A 23,462-nucleotide genomic window follows, 5' to 3' on the forward strand; every position below is an offset into this window, starting at 1 on the left:
CTTATTGGAGTGAAATCAACAACAATAACTATACTGCATAACACAAACAACAAATATTAAAAGAAGGGGGAACAAATACAAAACAAAGGTTTTTGGTTATTTCATAATTCCATCCACAACCGAAACAATAACATTCGCATAAGTGAAAAAAGATTAGTTTAAAGAATTAATAGATTATGCGCTGGTATTACCAACAGCCAGCAAGCAGTATTTAAAATTTTTTGCTTTGCAATTGCGCCGGCTTGCTGACAGTAAATGATTACATAGGCAAAAACAACTGAAATAATGCTTGGTCCATCAAAATACATAGCAATTCACAAAGGACTGCAAAAAATTGGCTGGCAACAGGCAGGTATGCATTATAGGGTTAGGGGTAGTCAGAGGCCTGAAAAATGATGATTTTCAATAATTTTTTTTTGTTAGTCAATTGCTTTATTTTACAAAAATAAAAACATAGCATTAATACATCATGTCTCGACTTGACTGTAGCAAAACTAAAAGAAAAAAAAAAATAATAATTGTAAAAGCTATCGCTGTTTGTGTGGAGCCCGCTTCTCCAGAAGTCCCTTGCGGTGATCATCATAAGTCCTTGGAGATTCATCTAAAATCAATCAGGCAAAGAAAATTAGTTTTATTAATAAATAATCTTCTGCCTGATCGAAGCTTTTTTTCAAAATTAACAATATGGCGGCCTCAGGAAATATTTTTCAGATTTTCCAGAAAAAAGCGACAATTAATTGTTAAAAAAAACGAAATTTTTGAAAAACAAAATCCTTCGAGTGGACAAATACTTGTAAACGGCCCTATTTTCCCTGATTTTCATTAAAATTATTTAAAATGAAGAAGTAAAAATTTTTTTTCCAAAACTGGCATACAGTTTATTTATACATTAAAATAATATATACATTTTTTTTTTATTTTAGTCATTTAAAATGGCGGATGTACACTCAATTCTTCCAGAAAGGTCGCAGCGGGACTTCTCAATCGGCGGGCATTGTGACATCGGCTTCAGTGATCTGAATACAAAAAACCAATTTTTTTTTGTTTATTAATGTCATAATTTCTATATGAATTAAAAACAAATGGGGGGGGGGGGGGGGAATGCGCGGGGGGAATGCGCGGAATTAAATTATTCAAAAAAAAAATAATAATTTTGGGGCGAATTTTGCTACTATTTTTGCTTCGAAAAATTTATTTTTTCGAAAAATTTTCGAAATTGTAAATTTACATAGAAAGTAATATTATAAAAAAGATGTGTGATTTCAGCGAGTTCGGTCAATAAATTTTCGAGTTATCGTGTACGCCAATTTGAAAAATATAGTTTTGAGAAAAACGCACCTAAAGTCGGCAACGTAACTATACCTCTCCCAGCGCTCAAACGCAAAGAATAGAGACGTCACGGTTGACGATCTACAATATAAGAAATACTTAAATTTACGTTCTAAAATTTTTTTGACATATTCTTAAAGGATTATGTTAACATTTTATGAAAAAAATTTTTTTTTGGAATTTTACAGGTATCTGTCCCCTTAAGTTGCAGTGATCACCAGTTCAAAAAACACAGTTTTGAGAAAAACGCATTTAAAGTTTTGTAGAATTATACCAATTATTTCAATATATCGATTTGCTGTTGCCTACTTAGCATTCTACCTACTCGAGTGTTATGATTAGCGCGCTTATCTGCCACTTTCATACGTGCAGCATCCATTTTTTCAGTATACGATGCGCCCGACCGCTCTTTGTTAATTGTTGAATAACTCGAAAAGTATTTGTCAGACTCACTTCAAATTTTCACAGAATATTTTTAAGATATTATACTTTAAGAAAATGCAAAAAAAATCTAGTTTTCTGGAAATTCTGACTACACCTAACCCCTTAAAGTAAAATAAATAATTAATTTTTCTCCGTCAATTAATAAATTTCTCCTTCTTATAGGTTATATCACAAAGCTTACCAAGCTTGCGATCAACCACGCGCGTTGTTATGTGCGTGTGCATATATGTGGATGATAATTAGCATGCGCTTACATATATATACATATGTATGCATATATATAGAGTTAATTTACTTATTAAATGTGACATCTAAGACGTTAGGAAAACATAATTAAAACAAAAACAAAAACAAAAACGTCAAGAAAAAGAAAAAAGTACTGCCGTCATATGTCTTGCAATGAAATACTCGTACATAAATTTTAATAATAATTTCACGATGTATATATGTATGTATGTGTACTCTAGTTCTAAATCCATCTACAAGTGCATGAAGCCACTATATAGTTACATATGCGAGCTGCCAGTTTAGCAAAACACTAGAAATCACAGATAATAACAACAATGCTGTGCTGACGAAATACGTATGTATGTATAAGTATATTTAAATTTCGAAGTGAAAAATTGAAAAATTGCGCTTCGGCAGGCACAACTTTTTGCTTGCATACGTCAATATTTTTACGAAATAGTAGCGCACTGTGGTTGTATAAGTGTAGGGATTAAAATTTCTTGTGTAGGGAATGGAATAGTATATATGTATGTATGAATACTTTTTTTCTAAACAACTCCATCACGATGAAGTTATATAATAGCTGCCAACTTCTGTTGTATATTCTAACTTTTAGAAATTGACACTACAAGCTATACCAACACACACACACACACCCACAACCGCCATCTTTAAAGCACTTTATATTGAAAGTAACTCCCAAAGCAATGCAACTCTTTTAAATATACGTGAAAATAGTAGGTAATAACTAAGTTCAACGCTAACCTGGCAGGGCCGCCAAATAAAAAATAAAAATTTAAGTACTTATAATTTTTGGAAAATTTAAACATATTCATGTACAGTGTACGCGTATGTGAAAGCAGTATTGAACACCAAATGCTAGGTGATGGTAGGTGATCGAGTTAAGCACGAAAATGTCTCAGCAACAGGCTGATCTTAGTGAAGTAAAGCAAAGTAGTGAATGGCAAGTGAAAGGTGTGAGCGCTAGTGCGCATAGAAATTTGTAAATTAATGAAAAATAATTAAATGAATTAAAGGAAATAAAGGAAATAACTACGTAAAATAAACAATACTAGAATTCATCGCAAATACAACGCATACAAACAAATTATAAAGTTACAATTAGTTTAAACACATAAAAATACGCTCAATACAGAAGAAAAAAAAAAACCGAAATACACACACACATACACATTAATAAAGAAAAAGGAAAAATTAAAACTCAGCTGACTTACCTACATATTAAACTATGTACATTCACATATAAGTAGTTACATATACATACATACATACTTACATACTCAACTTTCACATGCATGAATCCGTACTTTTGTCCACAAACGAGCAGTCAAAAGGCAAACAAGTATATAAAAAATTTAGTTAATCTGTACCACTTTAAATAAAAGAGGAAAAAAAAATCATAAACCCATTAATAATTTCCATTAAAAAAAAATAAAAAACAACAAAGTCAACTTAGTTAAAGTAAGATTAATAACAGAACAAAACACAAAACAAAACAAAACACCCAAATTGTAAACAGCAAATAAGCAATGCTGTGCATAAAATATTTCAAGTAAACTCATCGAAAAAAACTAAACTCAAATTAATGGAATAAGAAATTTGCAACAATACAAAAAACAAAAATTTCAAATTCTTCCTAAATAAAAACGTATAAATAAATAATAAAATTATATTTATAGCGCATAGTTAAAGAAGTGTGAAAGTAAATTCTACTGCTTTTCTTTCACATATCCACAAGCGCAGCATAAATACTCTAATTTGCTGTCAACCACAAAAACGTCCACATCGTTATTTTTCCTGAACGCGCTCAGCAAGGAATCCAAAGTATTTGAAATTCAGTATATCGGTGTACACCCTCGAATAGATGCGTATGTGTCTACAGGCATACGTGTACATATTGGTGATATTTTAAAGTAGTAGTGTACATTTATTTTTTTTTTCTTATTTTCAGTAACTTTTAATGATTCATAATTTATGCATAAGTTCCACATGCATTCCCGCTTAGAAATAATAAAAATATAAAAAATAAAAAAATACTTTGAATTGGCGAATATTTGGGTTGTGAAGTATTAAAATAAATTTTTTGCCTATCTCAAAAATATTTGACTACACCCAACAAATCGCAAGGCAAAAAGCAATATTCTCTACAAAACTAACTGTGTTACAAACATAAATTTAATGTATGAATTCCACTTCTTTGTGCAAATTTACTATAAGTGCAAATTGTATAACTTTAAATAGTTTCAGTATTTTTCATTTTCTTATTTAAGAAATTCAGTGATTTTCAAACAGATGTGTGATAATTATGTAGTCCCGAATTTATTAACTGCGTACAGCTTACAATGGTTTTGACATTATTTATATATATTTTTAAATTTCTACAAATATTTACTATATATTTCAGCAAATTATAAACGTAAGCTTTTATTATTTTAAGCTCAGCAGATATTATTAGTTTTTTAAATCTTAAAATTTTTTTCAATTGCATATTATTTACACATAACTGTATTTTTACTATATTTGATCAAATTATCGAAATGAGCTTTTATTATTTTAAGCTCAGTAGGTATTATAAGTTTCTTAAATCTTTAAATTGTTTTTCAATTGCATATTATTTACACGTAACTGTATCTTTTTACTATATTTGACCAAATTATAGAAGTAAGCTTTTATTATTTAAAGCTCAGCAGATATTATTAGTTTTTTAAATCTTTAAATTGTTCTTCAATTTCATATTATTTACACGTAACTGTATCTTTTTACTATATTTGACCAAAGCTTTTATTATTTTAAGCTCAGCAGGTATTATTAGTTTAAATTGTTTCTCCATTGCATATTCTTTACACATGACTGTTTTTTTTATATCAAAATTCATGTAGGCGTATTTAATTTTATAATAAATGAGCTTTTATTATTTTAAGCTTAGTAGTAATTGTTAATACAATTTTATTTGCATACATTTTGCAAGCACATGCCCACTTTACCGTCGCATTGTTTAAATGATTACGAAATATTGCATGCCTTTTTGCACTTTATAAAGCGTTTTTCAGTAAGAGCGCTTCAACTTTTTTTGAATAAAACACAAACGGTTTGACTTTTTTAACTAATTTTTTTTTTATTATCGAGTTTGAACATATACATTTAAGTATGAAATTCGATTTCTTTTGCATGACCTCCGCGAGCACGTTTTACGAAGTCCAATCGTTGAACCCAATTTTCGACCACTCTTTTGCATAAATCGGCCGAAATTCCAGCAATTTCCCGTTCAATATTGGCTCTGAGCTCACAAATCGTCGCCGGCTTGTTACTGTAGACCAATGACTTCACATAACCCCAAAACGGGACGGCTTGTTAAATGGACCATAAAATGGCCGTAATGCTCTTAAAGTAACAGCAACAGAACGATTATTTTCATAAAAAATTTGCACAATTTGCAATCGTTGCTCAAGTGTGTAGCGTTCCATGATGAAATGTATACTAATGAAGTTTACAAATGACAAGCGAAAAATAAAAAATATTGCGTCGTTCGCCCTCCCTATCGGAAAAAAGTTGAAGCGCACCTATTGAAAAACGCTGTATATGTACTTCTATGTGATAAGAGATTACATTTTTTTATATCCTTGTTCACTCCGCTCGAGGGCATAGGGCCTCGACAAGCCTCTTACATCGTACACAGTTCTGGGCTGTTGTTTTCGCGCCGTCCTATGTGATGTCGGCATCTGCTAGTTCGCGCAACATCGACCTTCACCAAGTGATCGTTGACCGACCGCAACCTCTGCTTGATTGCGGGTTTCAGTTTAGTGCCATTCTCGTGATCAAGGGATTACAAAACTGATTTGTTTTGTTTTTCTTTTTTTCCTTGTTCACTCCACTCGGGAGCATATGGCCTCGTCAAGACTCAGTCTGGCGTTGGTTTCGTTAATCTATTTTGATTTTGGACAGGGTAGGTGATTAGCCTGCCTCTAAATAAATAATTTCATTATTTTTTCATAATTTATATTTAACCTATTAAATTACATTTGACATTTGATTTCATTTTGAATTTTTTAATTCTTTTTTATTTTTTCATTATTTTTTCATAATTTATATTTAACCTATTAAATTACATTTGACATTTGATTTCATTTTGAATTTTTTAATTCACCATTCCACAAATAAAATAAAATACATAAATTCAATTTAAATAATGTCAAAGAATTTAAACGAATTTCCTCAGCTTAAAAATGATTTACACGCATTTTAATTTACTATTTCATTTGATTTGTCTTATTTCGTGTTACTTTAATCACATTTTTGTTGATTTTCGCCCCACAGTATCGTAGAAACAATACCAAGCAAAATGATTTATTTTATTTTAAAATTAATTTTTCACTTAGCTCTAATTTGTGCAAAGATTTCTTAAATAAGTGTGTTGACTAATTATTTTTAATATTTTTTATTAAAAACGAACGCCTAATGACTTATAATTTCACTTACCTTAATTTGCATTCTTAATTTGTATACTTTTCTTCTTTTTATTTCTCTTAATTTATTTTAAATTATACATTAAATATTGATGAATTATTTTTAATTTAAAAATGTTCGCATATCATGCTTTAGTTTGCGCTCATAATTTTTTTCATTTTATTTAAATTAATTTACCTATATTAAATCTTGCACGTGTCTTCTCGCAAACTCATGCGATTTGATGTTCGTTAGATAAACTGACTAAAATGTGCTACTTTCAAGCTTTCCGTTTAATTTTTGTGTGTGCCTGCTATTCCAAACCTTTACGTGTGCTCAGAAATTAGTCACTGCATTTAAATATGCAGCCAATGCACGCACACTCTACAAATCTTTTTTTCCTGCAACCAAATAATTTATCTCCTACGCGAAGTTGGTTGCGGTTGTGTTGCCGTATTTAGTGGTTTAATTAAATTCGAATTCAAAATACATGAATGCAACCGTATGCCCATCGAACTCGTTAGTTTGGTTAAGCTTTGAATGTCATACTCGGCAAAAGCTGCCATATTGTCGCTAACAAACTTTTTTTCATAGTCGCGTTAACCTAACAAAAGTAATTTTACAACAGTTGTTTACCATTTTAACTTTTGCCGTTGAAATTGTCGAGGCCAACATTTCGAAGGCTTTTAACTGACAGCTTATAGAGTTTACAAAAATAAAATGTAAGTAAAATTATCAACTGTTGTACCAAGTTGCTAGCAAATTGCTGAGTAAATATGTAGGTATTGGCGAAAAATATTAAATTTCTAGTTAATATACTTATAATATTGGCTCAAAATTCCGTCAATGTTTTTTACATAAAATTTTTTTTTATAATCGCTGTGGAAATTGCAAAGAAATCCTGTAGTGTTTAAATTTTTTGGGGGGTTTTCCAATTTTTGTTGCCACTATCATTAATATAACCCTGTCGGAATTGTAAAACAGCATCAAATAAAATATGTGCTTGAATGCATACAATTAAAACTCTAAGATTTTTTGTATGTAGGCGTTATATGAAATACAAACGAACAAATAAAGGAAATGCGTTAAGGGCTTGAGAAAAATAATAGGTATTGATTATAAAGAAAATATTTACATATATGTGTTAAAACACTTAATTAACGGAGGTCTTTTTATAAGCGTTTAAGCTACTAAACACGCCTTTACACATAATCACACGATTCACGCGTTCTAATACATACTAAACACACCTAAATCACTTCAAAATTTTATTAAATACTGTCAGACACTCATAAACACATTTGAACTATGATTAAGAAGGAAATATGAATTATTCCCATAAAAATAAATAATAAAATACCGAATGGTGAAAATGGTGAAATTGGTGGGCAACCGCTACTACAGATTATATGAATTTTATTTGTGCAAAGGTGAAAAATTTTAAACCAAACATCGTTACACCCGATTCATAGCCGTATAGAAGATGTGTTAAATTCAAATATTCTAAGTACATGTGTTTACCACTATATACATGCATACCAACTATATATGTATATATATATACACACACACCTATAAAAGTATGTTTAATTCAATAATTAGTTAAACACTGAAAACCACTTAATAAATCAATGATGAAATTGAAATTAAAGTAAACACACACAAAATGAAAAAATGAAAAACAAGAAGCTAAACAAAAAAAAAATGAATAAAATTAAAAACAAAACGAAAATATTAATATATTTAATAAATTTGAAATTTATGTAGATATACTATCTAATTTTAAAAATTAAACTAAATTTAAATCAATAAACGAAATGATAATAAAAACAAAACAAAAAAAAAAAAACAAAAAACAAAAAACTTCAAGAAACAACAAACACTAGCCGACAAACAAAACAGAAGAGAAGTAAGAAGAAAACAAAAAGTAAAAAAACTTTATTTAAATAAGAAAAAATATAAAGCAAAACGTAAAAATATAAGAAATTATTAAGCATAAATAATAATTATTTAAATATGTAATAGAAAACCAAAATCATTAACTAATTAAAGGCGTACAGCAAACAAAAAGTAAGCAAAAACACAGCAGAAGCGCTTAAAAAAGTGAAAGCGCGCGAAACGCAAGCAAAGAAAAAAAATAATTATTTAGAAGAAAACAACAAAAAAAAAAAAACACTCTAAAGCAGAACTATAAATTAAATTCTTACATTTAGATAAATTAATACAATTTATTTATTTAAATAATTAAAGCGATTGCAGTAGTAAAAGAGGTAAATCGAGTTAGTAATGCAAACTTGAAGAGAATGCAAGAAGTTTAGGAAAATTTTATGGCGAGCCAAGGATCTACATACAAAATATTATATATTGTGTTAACACCCTTTACCATGCAAACATGCATACTTACCTACCAACATTCGTGCCACACAAAAGTTGCAGTACCAAAGAATGCATAAAACAATGAATATTTATTAAAAATATATTATAATTGAAGAAAGAAACTTTTACAAGAGCAACAGGGCAACCACCGTAATTCAGCAAAGACGGCAGCGCCAACAAGCTGTTCGTGTGGTAAACGCGTGCTTCGGCAAACTCCTTTTTTTTTCCTTGAATGAGCGCTGTCGTTCTTATTCGCAGACAACTTGCGCTGCATCGTTGTTGTTGGAGGATATGTGCATACGAAACGTGTATTTCGTTATTACCAAATTCAAATTTGTGCTAATAAGTTATAAATCGTGGATGCTAAAGTTTTCTTTTGTCATAAATAGAGAAAATGCTACATAGAAATGAGCCGTTGGAAATAAGAAATGCAAGTTGACTGCATAAATGCTGCCAGAGATGGATTAAAATGGGTTAGTTAACGAAAGTTTAGCGAAAGTAGTAGCATAAAGAAAGTGAGGCGAAAATTGCAGGCGTGTGTGAATTGAGTAAATTTGAGTATAAAGTAAATTAAAAAGTATTTAAACCAAACTAAAAGCGCATAGTTTGGCGCATGCTGTGGTAAAGTTTCTTCTGAAAAAAGTTACTCATAATGAATACACAGCCCATAAGCCCGCGAGCTAAGCTTCGGCGCTAGCAGTGAAGGTTCAAGGGCAGCGGGTACAATTTACAGACGATAATTTACCTGGGCTTAAAAGTTTCTGTTGTACCGCAATTATCTAGCACACATGCGAACTTCAAATTTCACTTCAATAAGACGACAGTATGCCAAATACAGGGCAACAACCGTAGAATTCTCGTATCCCTGTTAATTAGAGTGGGGCGCATGTAAAATAATTTTCTGAAAATGGAGATTTGACTTCAGTGAAAGTAATAATTGATGTATGTTTCAAAATTTTAATTAAAAAACCTGTGTGAAAGTGCCTCAAATTCAAAAATTGCTGAAAACTTTCGCTTTTACCAAGATTACGTTGCGAAACACAGAGCAGCGGTTGACAAATTTGGTGCATTCAATTGGCTCGTATGCACTTAAGTGCAAAACTCATCAGAGCTTTTGAACTTGCATTCTATTGAAAATCGAGAGATACAAAAATATGCGTATATTATTAAGTTAATGGCATTGGAAGCTAAATAAAACAAAAATTTTTCTGACTATAAAAAAACTTTGTTGGATCAATGCCGAAGCACATAATAAGTGTCGTAAATAATAAGGAACATCCGAAAAAGTATTAATCAACCGTTAATTTTAGTTTTGTTAAAAACATTATTATTTATTTGCCTTTACGTAATTACATCATTCTTGCTGTGAGATCGAATTCAAGTCCGGCTGATTTTTTATTAAAAAAAAAAAAAATTAATTAAATAATTATGAAATTTAAACTTTTGAAAATATTTTGGAATTTTTTTTTCCTTCTTACAAAAAGAATGTGTTAAAATTTCGTCGATAGTTGACCTAATTTAACTAAGCCTCATTTATTTACTGAAAGTTTAAGAAATACCACGAAAAAGTTAATCATACGAATAACCCTGTGACGCATATAATCTGAGCATATTGTGATCGTGCTTCGGCATCGAAATTAAGCGCTTTTGATCAGCACATCAAACATGGCGGTTAGGCATGGTGGTTGCGTGGCAAAAAATAAAATAAAAAATAAAACGTATTTATTTATGTTTTCGTTCACTAAACCAAGTACTTATTTTTTACATGTCTTCAATATTTAATCAAATAAAGATTTGTGTTCCACAAAAATGTGTCCGTGTTTTACATGTAGCAAGCAGCATATCACAAGCTTTTGCTTCAATCAAAATTTAGGCAAGGATATAAAAATAAAAACAAAAACAAATAAAAGGAATACAAAATATTTATTAAAAAAAAAAGTTTTATTTAGTAAAGTAGACATTTTCGGTTATAGAATATCTAAGTTTATTATTAATATGCAAACGAATGCAGCATTTTTAAAAGTTTTTGCTTGAAAACAGTATTTATTTTTTCAAAATAGCAACTAAAAAAACATACACGAAGCATTATTGTATAAAAAACAAATTTAATTGTAGCAGCGCGCAGCATAATTTGTGGTGTATCCAGTTAAAGGAAGCAACAGATGCTGCCAAAATCAAACTGTTTAATAAAAAAATGTAATAATGGCTATTAACGCTAATAATGACACGTTAGATACATACATACATATATTCGTAAATTGATACATTTATAAAAATCATTTGTTCTAAATGCAATTGTTTTCTGATATAATTGGTATACATACTTACATATATTTTTTTAACTGATTTTCTTTCTAAATACAACGACTTCCTTGCAAAAAAAAAATCAATTATTTTGTTATTGTTTTATTGATTGTGCGAACAAAACCTTTCATCAAAACTGCTCCCACTTTCCCTTCTGTGTAAGATTTTTATAGTTAGCATTTTTGTTTGTTTTCCAAACAGTGGCCTTTGCGCTGCTTGAATTTTATTACGAAAATATGAGAAACACATAGCAATACAGTAATTGTTCATCTCCAAGCGAAAAATGCAATACCTATAAACAATTTGTTGAAAATTAAATTCTCATGTGCAAGAAGCGGAAAATTAAATAAAATTAACTCAATGAAAATAATGGAGAAAATAATATTGTTGATAAGTTTATCAATATTTTGTTAAGTGATTCTGAAGAAATTGTTATTTTTTAGTAAATAAGTCTGTAAAGCTCCGCTTGTAGAAGAAATCAATAAATAAATTAAATACAGAAACAAAATATGCATTTAATTAAATTTGCCTGCGATAAAAACGGGCATACCCTATGACCAGAATGTACCGGAAATGTTTAAATAAAACATCGACTGAAATCTCCTTTAACGAAGTGGTAACTTCTACTTGGGAAACAAAAAGAAGTCGCACGGGGCCATATCAGGTGAATACGGCGCTTACACGATAGTATTTACTTGGTGTTTGGTCAAATAATCCAGCACAATTTGGGCTCGGTGCGATGGTGCATTATCATCGTGCAAATTCTAGAACTGTTTGCCCATATTTCCGGCCGTTTGCGACGTACAGCATCTCTCAAATGCTTGAGGACGCTAAAGTGTGACAGTCCTACCCAGGCCCGACGAGAGGGGGGGGGGGTGGGGGTCGGGTATTTTTTCCCCCGGGCCCGGAGTTCTCAGAGGGGCCCGGACTCGAGATTATACGTATTTATATGAATTAGACATTATTGGAAAGGGCCCGCATTTGCAACTTTCCCCCGGGGCCCGGAATTTTCCCCCGGGCCCGGATATGCTCTCTACGGCTTTGGTCCTACCAACATAAGAAAAAAATATGGACCGGTTCCCATGGGCGCGGTTCGTTTAAATTAAACATTCCCGGTACTTTTGGATCATAGGGAATTTCCGATCATGTTATATCATACTACACAGCTCGTGTTTAAAAAAATCGTACAAAAATATATTTACCAAAATAAAAAAAAAACAAAAAACAATATTGGTTCCTACTTCGTGACAATTGAAAACTACTTTTTCTGAACAAAAAAGAATTAAATTACAAAATTTTGACCACTTTTCGAAATTATGCAGCACTCTAACTTAACCGTTCTCCTATCGGAGGAGGACATAGACATCGCATTGATACAAAAACCCAGAGTGCGGAGCACTGAGGTAAGCGGTTTCACTCTTAAAAACTACAACTTGTATTGTAAGCGGTCCCAGGGTAATCGGCATGTATTGTAGTAAAGCAACATCTAAACATATTTGTAATCCCATCCTATAGCTCATCGGATGAGGCGGTCATTGAAATGTAAGCTGATGACGGCGTCAGAATCAAATTTGCCTCCGTCCATGTAGCACATGATCAACCAGCACCGCCTGACGAGGCTCGTAGGCCCTTGTAGGCTCGTGATAGATAGCAAAAAAAACTATCCTACTACTAGGATGTGAGCCAACACCAGCCACACCTTATGGGGAAGTACCGACACATAAGAACAAGGTGAGTCCTTATATGAATTTATTATTAATACTAGCCTAACAGTATGCAACGGGGTTAATACTCCGAATTTCACCTGTTTAAGCACGGAGTGCTTTAGAGAACGGGTGGAAGTACTATACGTAACATTACTGTCTGAAAATACTTCAGTGAGGGTAAAAAATTGGAGGGTCTCAAGCAAAAAGTTTTTTTCGAACCATGGATCTGGATCCTATATCACCTGAATCTGGAGATAGATCCATATTTACCGTATCGTAATCCACTTAGAATAAATTGGAAACGATCCTGTAGTAGGAAACAGGATAGGAAGGATTCGAATCCATTCAATCACACTCACAGAAAACATTGAGAGTCGGGTTATAACATTCGAGAAGACATTTAGTGGGGTCTGCAAAACGTTGTGTCCAATTAAATATAGTAATAAATCCTATCCATTCGGTTAGTACAATGTGCTCTCAAAGTTAAGCGAAGAAGCCAGACCAAATTTTAATCTCAGCTACTCAACAGGTAATTGGAAATTGTACGGAGAGAGTACAAGAAGCCAACTAGGGCCGCCAAGAAAGAGAGCTGGAGGGATTTCTATTCTTCTACTTCGAATCTACCGGAGATTATGTAAGGCTGTCACAGTTATAAACAACCGATGAAAAAGGAAACGATTTCCCATTCCCTCTGTGATTGCCGCGCTCTATTGAGGGAGAGAAGGCAAATAATGGTTCAAATGCTATCCCGGTCAAGCGCCATTTTCAGCCTTCGTCGGTGTGAAATTCCTTATTGAACTCCGCTAGAGAGTGGCTGGATCTTCATAGCTCCTTTATAGGAAAGCTAACGGCATACTTTCTTAGACTCCAGCTATCAGATCTACTTTCGGTACTAACACAATTTTTTGACAACCTTTTACAGAACTCCCTGTGCCCAGAACTCCAATCGTTGTGCCACAATTCATAAGAATGCAGTCGACACCTCTTTCCTCTTGAATCGCTTAGTCCAAAGAAACCAAACGGTTACGAGGTATCAGTTATTGAAATATTTAAAATTTTGCTCATAAGAAATAGAACTCAATCCTCCAGAAATTTTGAAGCAAGGAAAATGATTAAAGATACTTTTCCTATTTAGCCCTAAGAGTTATAAGAATTTAATAAGAATATTGAATATATATATTACGCATAAATACAGGGTGATTCATGTAGTGGGTTTTGTTTAATATATTTGTTATGTGGATAGTATCGTGTTGGACAACGTTGGGAAATATTGTAAATTTATTTTCAAAATCAATTTTGTGTAGTCTAAGTAGTCAGTTTACCGAAAAGAATATTTTTAGATGAAGCGCATTTTCATCTCAGGGGCTATGATAATAAGCAAAACTGCGTGGGAAACCATCAAAAAACGAGCAATCACTAATGCCACGGAACGGAGATGCAGAGGTGGAAAAGCCGATGTGACACTGAATCGAGTGGCAGATGAACGGCGAAGCTCATTCCTAGAATAGGTAAGTGGGTTCTAAGGAACTTCGGGGAAGTGGGCTATTTCATGACTCAGTTCCTCTCGGGCCATGGATACTTCCGGAAATACCTACACCGCAAGGGTAAGGTAAGTGACCCCAGGTGCACAAACTGTGAAGCACCGAGCGATGATGCCGACCACGCGTTCTTTAATTGCGGCAGATGGCTCGTTGAAAGAACTTCCCTGAGGGAGGGGATTGGCGACAATACGCCAACCAATGTGAGCGGCGTGAAGGTTGAACGCGAGGATAACTGCCATACGGTTAAAAGATACGTTGAAGAGTATTACGTTGAAAAAAGACAGACCTCGACGCAGTATAACAAAGTGTATCCTCACAGACAGAGATATAAAAAGACGAGCCTATAGCATGAAGCTGAACGTGTTTTGGGCACACACGACGAAGTAGATAACGGACTCTGTAAGTGCGGAGGCATTTTAAATTCTACCTCACTCACCAAAAAAAAAAAAAAAACACCAGTCTAACGGTTAGACGCGATAGAAGTGAAACCTTCCGTAAAACAAACTGAGAGAGAATGAGACGAAAGCAGCATTAGGAGCGGGATAATTATAGGTTCATTATAATATTGCTCTAAAGTTCATATTTTATTTTCTTCATTTTATTATTATTCATCCTCAATGTTTTCAATTTCAACAAATGATACGAGTGGCTTATGATAGCTAAAATATGATACAAATGCTTTGGTTTCGATGTTGTCAACATATCTTTGAAATACCGCGTCAATTGTTGTTTTTGATCGTGTTGTCGATTCAGTGCGATTGTGACACATTTTTAAATTGAATGTTGTATTGAGAAAGTCAATTAAAGGAACCGCTGTGTCCAATGCAAAATTTACGCTAAAATCGCCACTTAAAATCATTGGAACCTTATTGTAATCTTTTCTAAGTATCCGCGATACTTCTGGTGTATACTTTATTAAATTTTCGTGAATGAATTCCGTGATGCTATTTATTGATTTTTTTTCTGTCGATATTCACGACACTTTTCTGCATTATTTTTCGGCATAATTGCGGTAAATATATAAAAATGAAAATATTTACGAATATAAAAATACACACGCGGTTGCTATTATGAGCGTCCCCAGCAAAACCTGCGTGACCGAAACTCTAACACAATTACATTTTTTTGAATGTTACAAACACATATGCACGCAGGTTTTGCTGGGGCGTGACCGAAACTCTAACACAATTACACATATGCACTCGTATTTGTTAGAAAATCGACTTTTTTTTTGGTTCTCCGTCACCTTTGGAAAATGTGTAAACAGTAAGCAAACTTTATTCATATATTTTTCCTCATTTTTGCATCAGTAAAATTAAACAAACGCCGTAGCCGAATGGGTTGGTGCGTGACTACTATTCAGAATTCACAGAGAGAACGTCAGTTCGAATCTCGGTGAAAACACCAAAATTAAGAAAAACTATTTTTCTAATAGCGCTCACCCCTCAGCAGGCAATGGCAAAACACCGAGTGTATTTCTGTCATGAAAAAAGCTCCTCATAAACATATCATAAAATAAAATAAAATAACTGTATAAAAAAATTTTTTTTCTTGTGATTCGAACCAAGGATTTTGGATCGGAAGCTCACATTGCTAGCCGCTCGGCTAACGCGCCATGCTGTCGGCGCTGGCCTAAAAGTTATTTAGTTCGTCGCTACGTGTATATGTAATATTCGTAGCCAAGAGTGTCGCTTTTTTCGTTTCACTTTTTCTCAAATCACTCCCAACGATTCTAAAGAAGTTTTCACTTCAAAAAAAAAAAATACTGCCATATGTGGAGATCGGAGAGCACTCACGTGATCGTCGTGAAGCCTCATGCATCCTCAGTATGTGACAGTTTGGTGCGGAGGTATCATTGCCCCATTTTTCTTTAGATATAATAAGATTTTATATTTTTCTGAAATTGTTTAATTATATTAGATGCGTTATTTTGACATGAAAAACTGCACAACTGGTCCATATTCTCCACCGTATTGAATATTGGATTCGTCATTTTGAGTAAAAAACTGACATTAAATTCGTAATAAGTGGCTTTAAAAATTCTAGTGTAATGAGTTTCAAGCCTATCCGATACTTTTCTTTTGTTTTCCAAAATTAGACACGATAATTGGATCTGTCATTTAGCGATTCAACACTCTCCGATTAACAAGTTCTATTAACGAGACCATTATAATGCGTAAAAACATCGGAATCCAACATCTTTTATTTACATGAAATACCCCTTTTAACTGTCCAAAGCACATGTCAAATTTAAAGAAGAACTCATGAATGCTCTTTTATAAAAAAAAACCGCTTTAAAAATAATAATTATGTATTTGTTTTATTTGTGTATAAATTCTACAATTATTTTAGCATAAAAAGTCATAGAAAATTCCTCAAGCCTTTTCACTCCAAATCATTTCAACTCCTTTCTTCGCTGCTCTTCATGCTCCCAATGCAGTCGGGAATAGTGCTGACTTAGCCAATGGTTTGGACGTATCGCGTAGTATACGTATGTAGCCATCCTCGCCCCATGTTGTGCCAAATGAGTTCAGCACCAACCAGTAATCGAGATTGGTAGTTGTATCTGTGCCATAGCCAATAACTGTCATATAGTGTGAGCCACCATACGTGTGGGGCTGTTGGAAAATTCCTGAGCTGTACTGCATAAAAGCGAAAGAGGTGGGATCGAATTCGATAACAACCGGAAATTCATTGAAAACATATTTCAACATAGTGGCATCATCGCCATCGGTAATACGTGCATATGAGGCCAAATTGACGGCTGTGCCGGTGGTTGTGGTTGGCGGTACACACATACCCTGCACTTTCAATAGATTATTGTTGGGATAATCGGCTTTGGTATACAATGACTGATTGTACTCAACGAGATAATCAAAAGCGGTTTGTGACACTTGTTTCGTACAACCGATACCCGATCCAGCGCAATCAATCAAATTCTGTGCGGAAAGCGGTGTTGGTGTTGCCTCAGCATTTTCATTCGCCGCAAATATTTCAACAGCCTTGGCTGTAGCGTAGGCCCAACCGCTATTGCAAACTGTGCCTTGATCTTCTACTTCTACCGTTAAGCCAAGATCCGTTATGGGATCGAAAGACGTACCAGCAGCTTGGACTGCGGGTGGTGTGGTCGCAGACGATGTTGTCGGTTGTGTGGTTTTCGGGAATAAAGCTTTGAAGTGTATGAGGCGCATGTCGGTGAATTGATTTATAGCCAAACGGTAAGTACTTTGTCCGCGATCCGCTAACGCATTATGGGAGTTAATTAACTTCTTGTTATAGTTGTAATAGAAAAGCGCATACGCTTCAGGAGTAGTGGCACTCGAGTAGGTCTTGTTGTATTTCGTCTGAAAATATTAAAAAGTAAGATTTTAATAAATATCCATTTAGTATTTTAACCTAATAAGGGATAAGGTATTTAAGGGGGGGTAAGAGATAAAAATCGATTTTGTTTTTGCATGTTATTGTAGTAAAACATTTCAAAAATACCGTGTTAAAATCAATCTGAGCAAAACTTTTTAAGTTATAGAGCATAAAGCCGAGCCGCCTCAAACATCTGCCGAGACGCAGCAGTTGCGCGCGTAGTCCGTTACAAACTTTAAACGCGGTTTTCTCGAACCTTTTTTTTTAAAGTGACATTTGAAAACTACTCAACCGATCCTTTTGAAATTTTGCACACATATTTTACATATAAAAAACCTCCCCCCAACGTTTTTTTTCGCCATTTTTTTTTATATTAAGGTGGTTTTACACCTACAAAATGGCGGCATTTTTTCGTCATCTCCCTAAAGCTTTCGGTAACTTTTTAATTTAATTCTAATTAATTTTACGCTACTTAGTTACAAACAGCGACATTAAGCAATAAAATGCAATTATCTTGCAAAGCCATACACAACAGGAAGAGTAGAGATATGCTTCAGTACTCAAAGAAGAGTTAAAAATGGTTAAGGACGACGATGAAGGAAAATCCCTAGAATGGTATGTGGTGACTCAAGCGTCATACAGATTTTTGAGAGTAACTGTTTGTGACATGTTATTTTTTTTAGACAATTGGTACTAAAGGCTCCTGAAGAGACGACCTAGCTGGTTTTCGCGTTCACCGAAGCTGTGTTGACCAACACACATCGGATTATAAAGGGTTTTCCAATAACAGGTGTTACTTTGAATAGCCCACTTTTTCGGTAGACGTCACCTTTGAAGCTGTCATTTTTTGATATTTGACAAGTAGAAACTACGCCATTAATAAAAATGTAACGATACACGCTTTAACAGTGCATTGAAATTATTAAAATCCACTATAAAAATAGTGAAGATTTGGCAGAGACGGTTCGTAGAACTCGAACATTTTTTTGTCATCGTGAAGCACCTTGTCGGACCGCAATACAGAAATTGGTGAAAAAATTCGTTGAAGAAATGTTGAAGAAAACCCAGGTTTGTCCATTCCTCGCCGTTCTTTGGAATGAGGCATTCCACAAACGTCATTACACCGTATTTTGCATAAAGATTTGGGTCTTAAGGCTTATAAAGTCCAGTTAACACAGTCAACACAACGTCGTGTCTTTGCTGATTGGGTTGTTAAAATGCATGATCCGGAATTCCATCGAAAAATCATCTTGAGTGATGAGGCTCATTTCTAGCTCGGTGGCAAGCAAAATTGTCGGGAGTCATTGGACCTTACTTTCGAAAATGAAGCTGGAGCAAAAGTTACGGGGAATGGATTGCGCTATCGTGAGATGATTAACGATCTTTTATGGCCGGAATTGGATGGTTTTGATGTGGACAACGATTATTTTCGACAAGATGGCGCTACGTGCCACACAAGCAAGGAAACCATTGATCTTTTATTAATATAACACCTTTTATTGGAAAACCCGTTAGTAGAACAGTCAGTTGAGTGGTGCTCCCCGCTCTATATGCTGTTTGAAGGCTTTAAGAAGGCGTTCGACGCAATCAAACAAGGTGCAATATGGCTGGCACTGAGTAGAAAGGGAGTAAAGATAATCCACCTCATCAAAGCCCACTATGAGAACTCCGAACTGGCTGTGCTTCACAAAGGCGATATCAGCGATCCATCCACTACCAACACAGGCGTAAGGCAAGGTTGCCTCCTGTCGCCCTTTCTCTTCGCCATCGTCCTTGATGACGTCATGAACCAACTGACCCTACACAAAACAACCATCGTATGGAGTTTCAACAGACCGTCCTGTCTCACAAACTCTCTGACATGCAAGCGAAGTCGGACAAACTAGTCGCGCTGGCCCGCACTATCGGACTGGAGGTCAACATCGCCAAGACCAAGGCTATGAGAGTTAACCACAATAACGCAAAGCAGATATTGGTAGACGGATGCCCGGTGGATTCGTTGAAAGCTTTTGCTACAACGCCTGCATCATCATGGCAGATAGTGGAGCAGATAAATGTGGCAACTGCAGGCTAAACAAAGAAAGGGCGGCATTCGGGCGAATGCATAATGTATGGGAGTTCGCAAATCTCCAGGCGAAGTCCGTATTGTCGTATGGAAGCGAAACTTGGCTGGCCTCTAACACCATCACACAGAGGCTGCAATTCTTCATCAACAAATGCCTCCACATCATCTGCAGAATATTCTGGCCTAACACCATCAGTAACGACGCTTTGTGGAGATTAACGAGCGAGGAACCCATCCTATGGAAAATCAGATGCAGAAAGTGGCGATGGATAGGACACACATTGAGAAAACCATCAGATAGCATCACGAGAATGGCACTGGACGGGAACCCGCAAGTGAGCAGAGGTCGCAGGCGACCAAAAAACATTTGGAGAAGGTCGATGCTGAGCGAACCAGCAGAGAGGTGTGAACAAGGAAACAAAAAAAACTAAAGACTTCAGCAAACATAGTCAAGGAGGGATACTCAGTTGAACAGCGCGAAAAAGTTATCGAAGCGGACATAGAGGAACTTGAAAAAGAAATTGAATGGGTTCACAATTTATCTAAAAAATCAAATACGAATAGAAAATGGGAATCATCGCCAGGTGCCAACCCGCCATCACAAAAAGAAAAAGTTAAGTTGCTAGAGCTTCGACCACCGCCAACAATATGAACAAAAGGCACTTAAAGATAATACACAGGCCCGACGAGAGGGGGGGGAATCGGGTACTTTTTCCCCCGGGCCCGGAGTTCTCAGAGGGGCCCGGACTCGAGATTATACGTATTTATATGAATTAGACGTAATTGGAAAGGGCCCGCATTTGCAATCTCCCCCGGGGCCCGGATATGCTCTCTACGGCCCTGATAATACAAGTAGCTATTTTTTTAGTAAATTAATCGGCAATTGACATCATTGGCCTTAACAACCGCGCTGTTAGTTCTGCCTTCTCCAAACTAGATAAAGAGTCAAAGCGAATGGGTCTGGTGGTGAACGAGGACAAAACGAAGTACCTCCTGTCTTCAAACAAACAGTCGGCACACTCGCGTATCGGCACCCACGTCACTGTTGACAGTTATAATTTCGAGGTTGTGAAAGACTTCGTTTATTTAGGAACCAGCATTAACACCGATAACAATGTCAGCCTAGAAATCCAACGTAGAATCTCTCTCGCCAACAAGTGCTACTTTGGACTAAGTAGGCAACTGAGCAGTGAAGTCCTCTCTCGACGAACAAAACTAACTAACTAACGTCCTAACGTATGGCGCAGAAGCTTGGACGATGACAACATCTGATGAAGCGACGCTTGGAGTGTTCGAGAGAAAAGAGAGAAAGATAAGATTTTTGGACCTTTGCACGTTGGCAACGGCGAATATCGCAGACGATAGAACGATGAGCTGTATGAGCTTTACGACGACATAGACATAGCTCAGCGAATAAAGATCCAGCGGCTACGTTGGCTGGGTCATGTCGTCCGAATGGATACAAACGCTCCGGCTTAGAAAGTGTATTCTTCAAATCATCCCTTGAGTGAACAATATGCAGAAGAAAAATTTAGCACACCAGCCTTGCAACGCACATCAGTTGGAATTAAATTTAGTAGCCATGATCTGACAGTAACTGCTCCATATCGCCCACCAAGACACGATATAAAGTCCACAAACAACTCTCAGCTATTCAACAATCACAAAGGAAGATTAATTATTGGCGGCGATTTCAACACGAAGCATGTGAACTGGGGATCAGGGTTAACAACAACCAAAGGTGCTGAGTTAAGAAGTATTTATTTAGAAAAATTAAAAAAAGGGGTAGGCAGAATTTTAGATTTTTTTTTTGCATTTGCTTAAAGTATAATATCTTAAAAATATTGTGTGAAAATTTCAAGTGAATCCGACAAATACTTTTCGAGATATTCAACAATTAACAAATGGCGCTCGGGCGCTTCGGAGCCGATAGCAAAAATTTAAATGCATTTTTCTCAAAATTATGTTTTTTGAACTGGTGTTCACTGTAACTAAAACACCGCTTGCTAGATTTCAATAAAATGTATACTGCTTTTGAAAAACATAAAAAACTCGTGACTGATCGAAGGATTTATTTTTCAAAAATTTTGGTTTTTTTAAACAATTAATTGTCGGTTTTTTTCTCGAAAATCTGAAAAATATTTCCCGAGGCCGCCATATTGATAATTTTGAAAAAAAAAAACAAACAAAAGCTTCGATCAGGCACAAGATTATTTATTAATAAAACAAATTTTCTTTGTCCGATTGATTTTAGATGAGCTCCAAGGACTTGTGATGATCAGCGCAAGGAACTTCTGAAGAAACGGGCTCCACACAAACAGCGATAACTTTTACAATTATTAATTTTTTTTTTTTGAAAGTTTGCTAAAGTCAAGTCGAAACATGACGTATTAATGCTATGTTTTTATTTTTGTAAAATAAAGCAACTGACTAACAAAAAAAAAAAAAATTATTGAAAATCATCATTTTTTCGGGCCTCTGACTACCCCTAACCCCTTAAAGCTTTCTGCGAGAGAAATTTTTTTTTAAAACGTTCCAGTACTTCCTGCGGCAATGATTCACACGAGCGCATTCTTTATAAAAACCGGCATTTTAGTAGAGCTGGGCTGTATTACTTGGAAGTTTTGAGGCTTTCATTTAATTCACATATTTCGCTTTCAATTTTTTGTTAAATTTTCTGGCTTTATATAGACGCTGGATATATTTTTTAGAAACACGACTCGTAGCGTTTCAATTAGCTTATTATTCCTACGCCTTTCTATTTGAAGACAAATTTCTGGTTGTAGTTTTTTCCAAATTTTCGCTCCCATTTTTGTTATAAAATCGTCCTTTTGTAATAGTTTTGTCCTTTTTAGACCCGTTTTAGTTTTAATCAAAATTGCACTTCCAGATTATAAAATAATGTAGCTCAGCCTGGAGCAAGGATTTTTAATATCTTAATATTATTTCATTTTATTTTTTCACTCACAACACTACCTTATAATCAGTCCATTCTTGGGAATTCAGTGTGGCTTTGGCTTGATGAGAATCAAAAATTTGAATTCCCAAAAAAATTGCGAGCAGGAGCGCCGCGCATAGCTCCTTGCTGCTGTACATTCTGAAAGGCTGCTTCGTTGTAAACTAAACTTCAGTTAAGTAGAAAAAAAAACAAAAAAAACTTGTTAAAAAAACGTGTCCAAGGAGGACGTCTACGCACAACTAATGCAAGAAGTTGCAGATTATTGGTTTTTATACCGCAGCGAAACATTCTAAGTGAAATTTCTTAACACACCTCTGTATATTTGATTAATTTGTATGTAAAAGTTGGTAATATTTAGCACATAGATAAGAAGACTAATCTATAAGTACATATATATGTGCATGTATATGTGTATATGTATGTTTGCTTTGATGGTCTATAGAATTTGTGTCTTCTTCATAGGTAAACATTCAGCGTTTGGCGCTGCGGTTCTAATCTATTTTGCCATTGAAATCACACTACAATTCTGCCGGTAAGTTTTTATTGGAGTTCACGATAGTGCTGTGGTGTTAATTATTGTGTTGACAATACTTTTTTTATGCAAACATACAAGCACACTCACATGTATATATGTATGCACATACATCTGAGCAAGGTCGGACCACCTGTAGGGTGCCCTTGGGAGG

At 34.7% G+C, this 23,462-nt stretch overlaps 1 protein-coding gene across 1 annotated transcript; it reads right to left on the minus strand.

Moving 5' to 3' along the window:
• Positions 1-16,727: 16,727 nt before the first annotated feature.
• Positions 16,728-22,924, minus strand: LOC129245393 (uncharacterized). Its single transcript, XM_054883519.1, has 2 exons — positions 22,794-22,924; positions 16,728-17,736 (listed from the first exon to the last, which is right to left on the minus strand). Exons 1-2 carry the CDS (start codon positions 22,911-22,913, stop codon positions 16,816-16,818), a joined length of 1,041 nt encoding a protein of 346 aa, XP_054739494.1. The 5' UTR covers positions 22,914-22,924; the 3' UTR covers positions 16,728-16,815.
• Positions 22,925-23,462: the final 538 nt, after the last annotated feature.

The sequence above is a fragment of the Anastrepha obliqua genome, chromosome 4, assembly GCF_027943255.1.
Source record: "Anastrepha obliqua isolate idAnaObli1 chromosome 4, idAnaObli1_1.0, whole genome shotgun sequence".
NCBI lineage: Eukaryota > Metazoa > Arthropoda > Insecta > Diptera > Tephritidae > Anastrepha > Anastrepha obliqua.

What these genes read in the sequence shown, in the direction of transcription:
- LOC129245393 (XM_054883519.1), bottom strand. Translation starts at nt 22,913, where the DNA reads ATGTACAGCAGCAAGGAGCTATGCGCGGCGCTCCTGCTCGCAATTTTT. An exon ending in AAGAATGGACTGATTATAAG is followed by an intron (nt 17,737 to 22,793) that starts GTAGTGTTGTGA and finishes TAATATTTTCAG; the next exon opens with ACGAAATACAACAAGACCTA.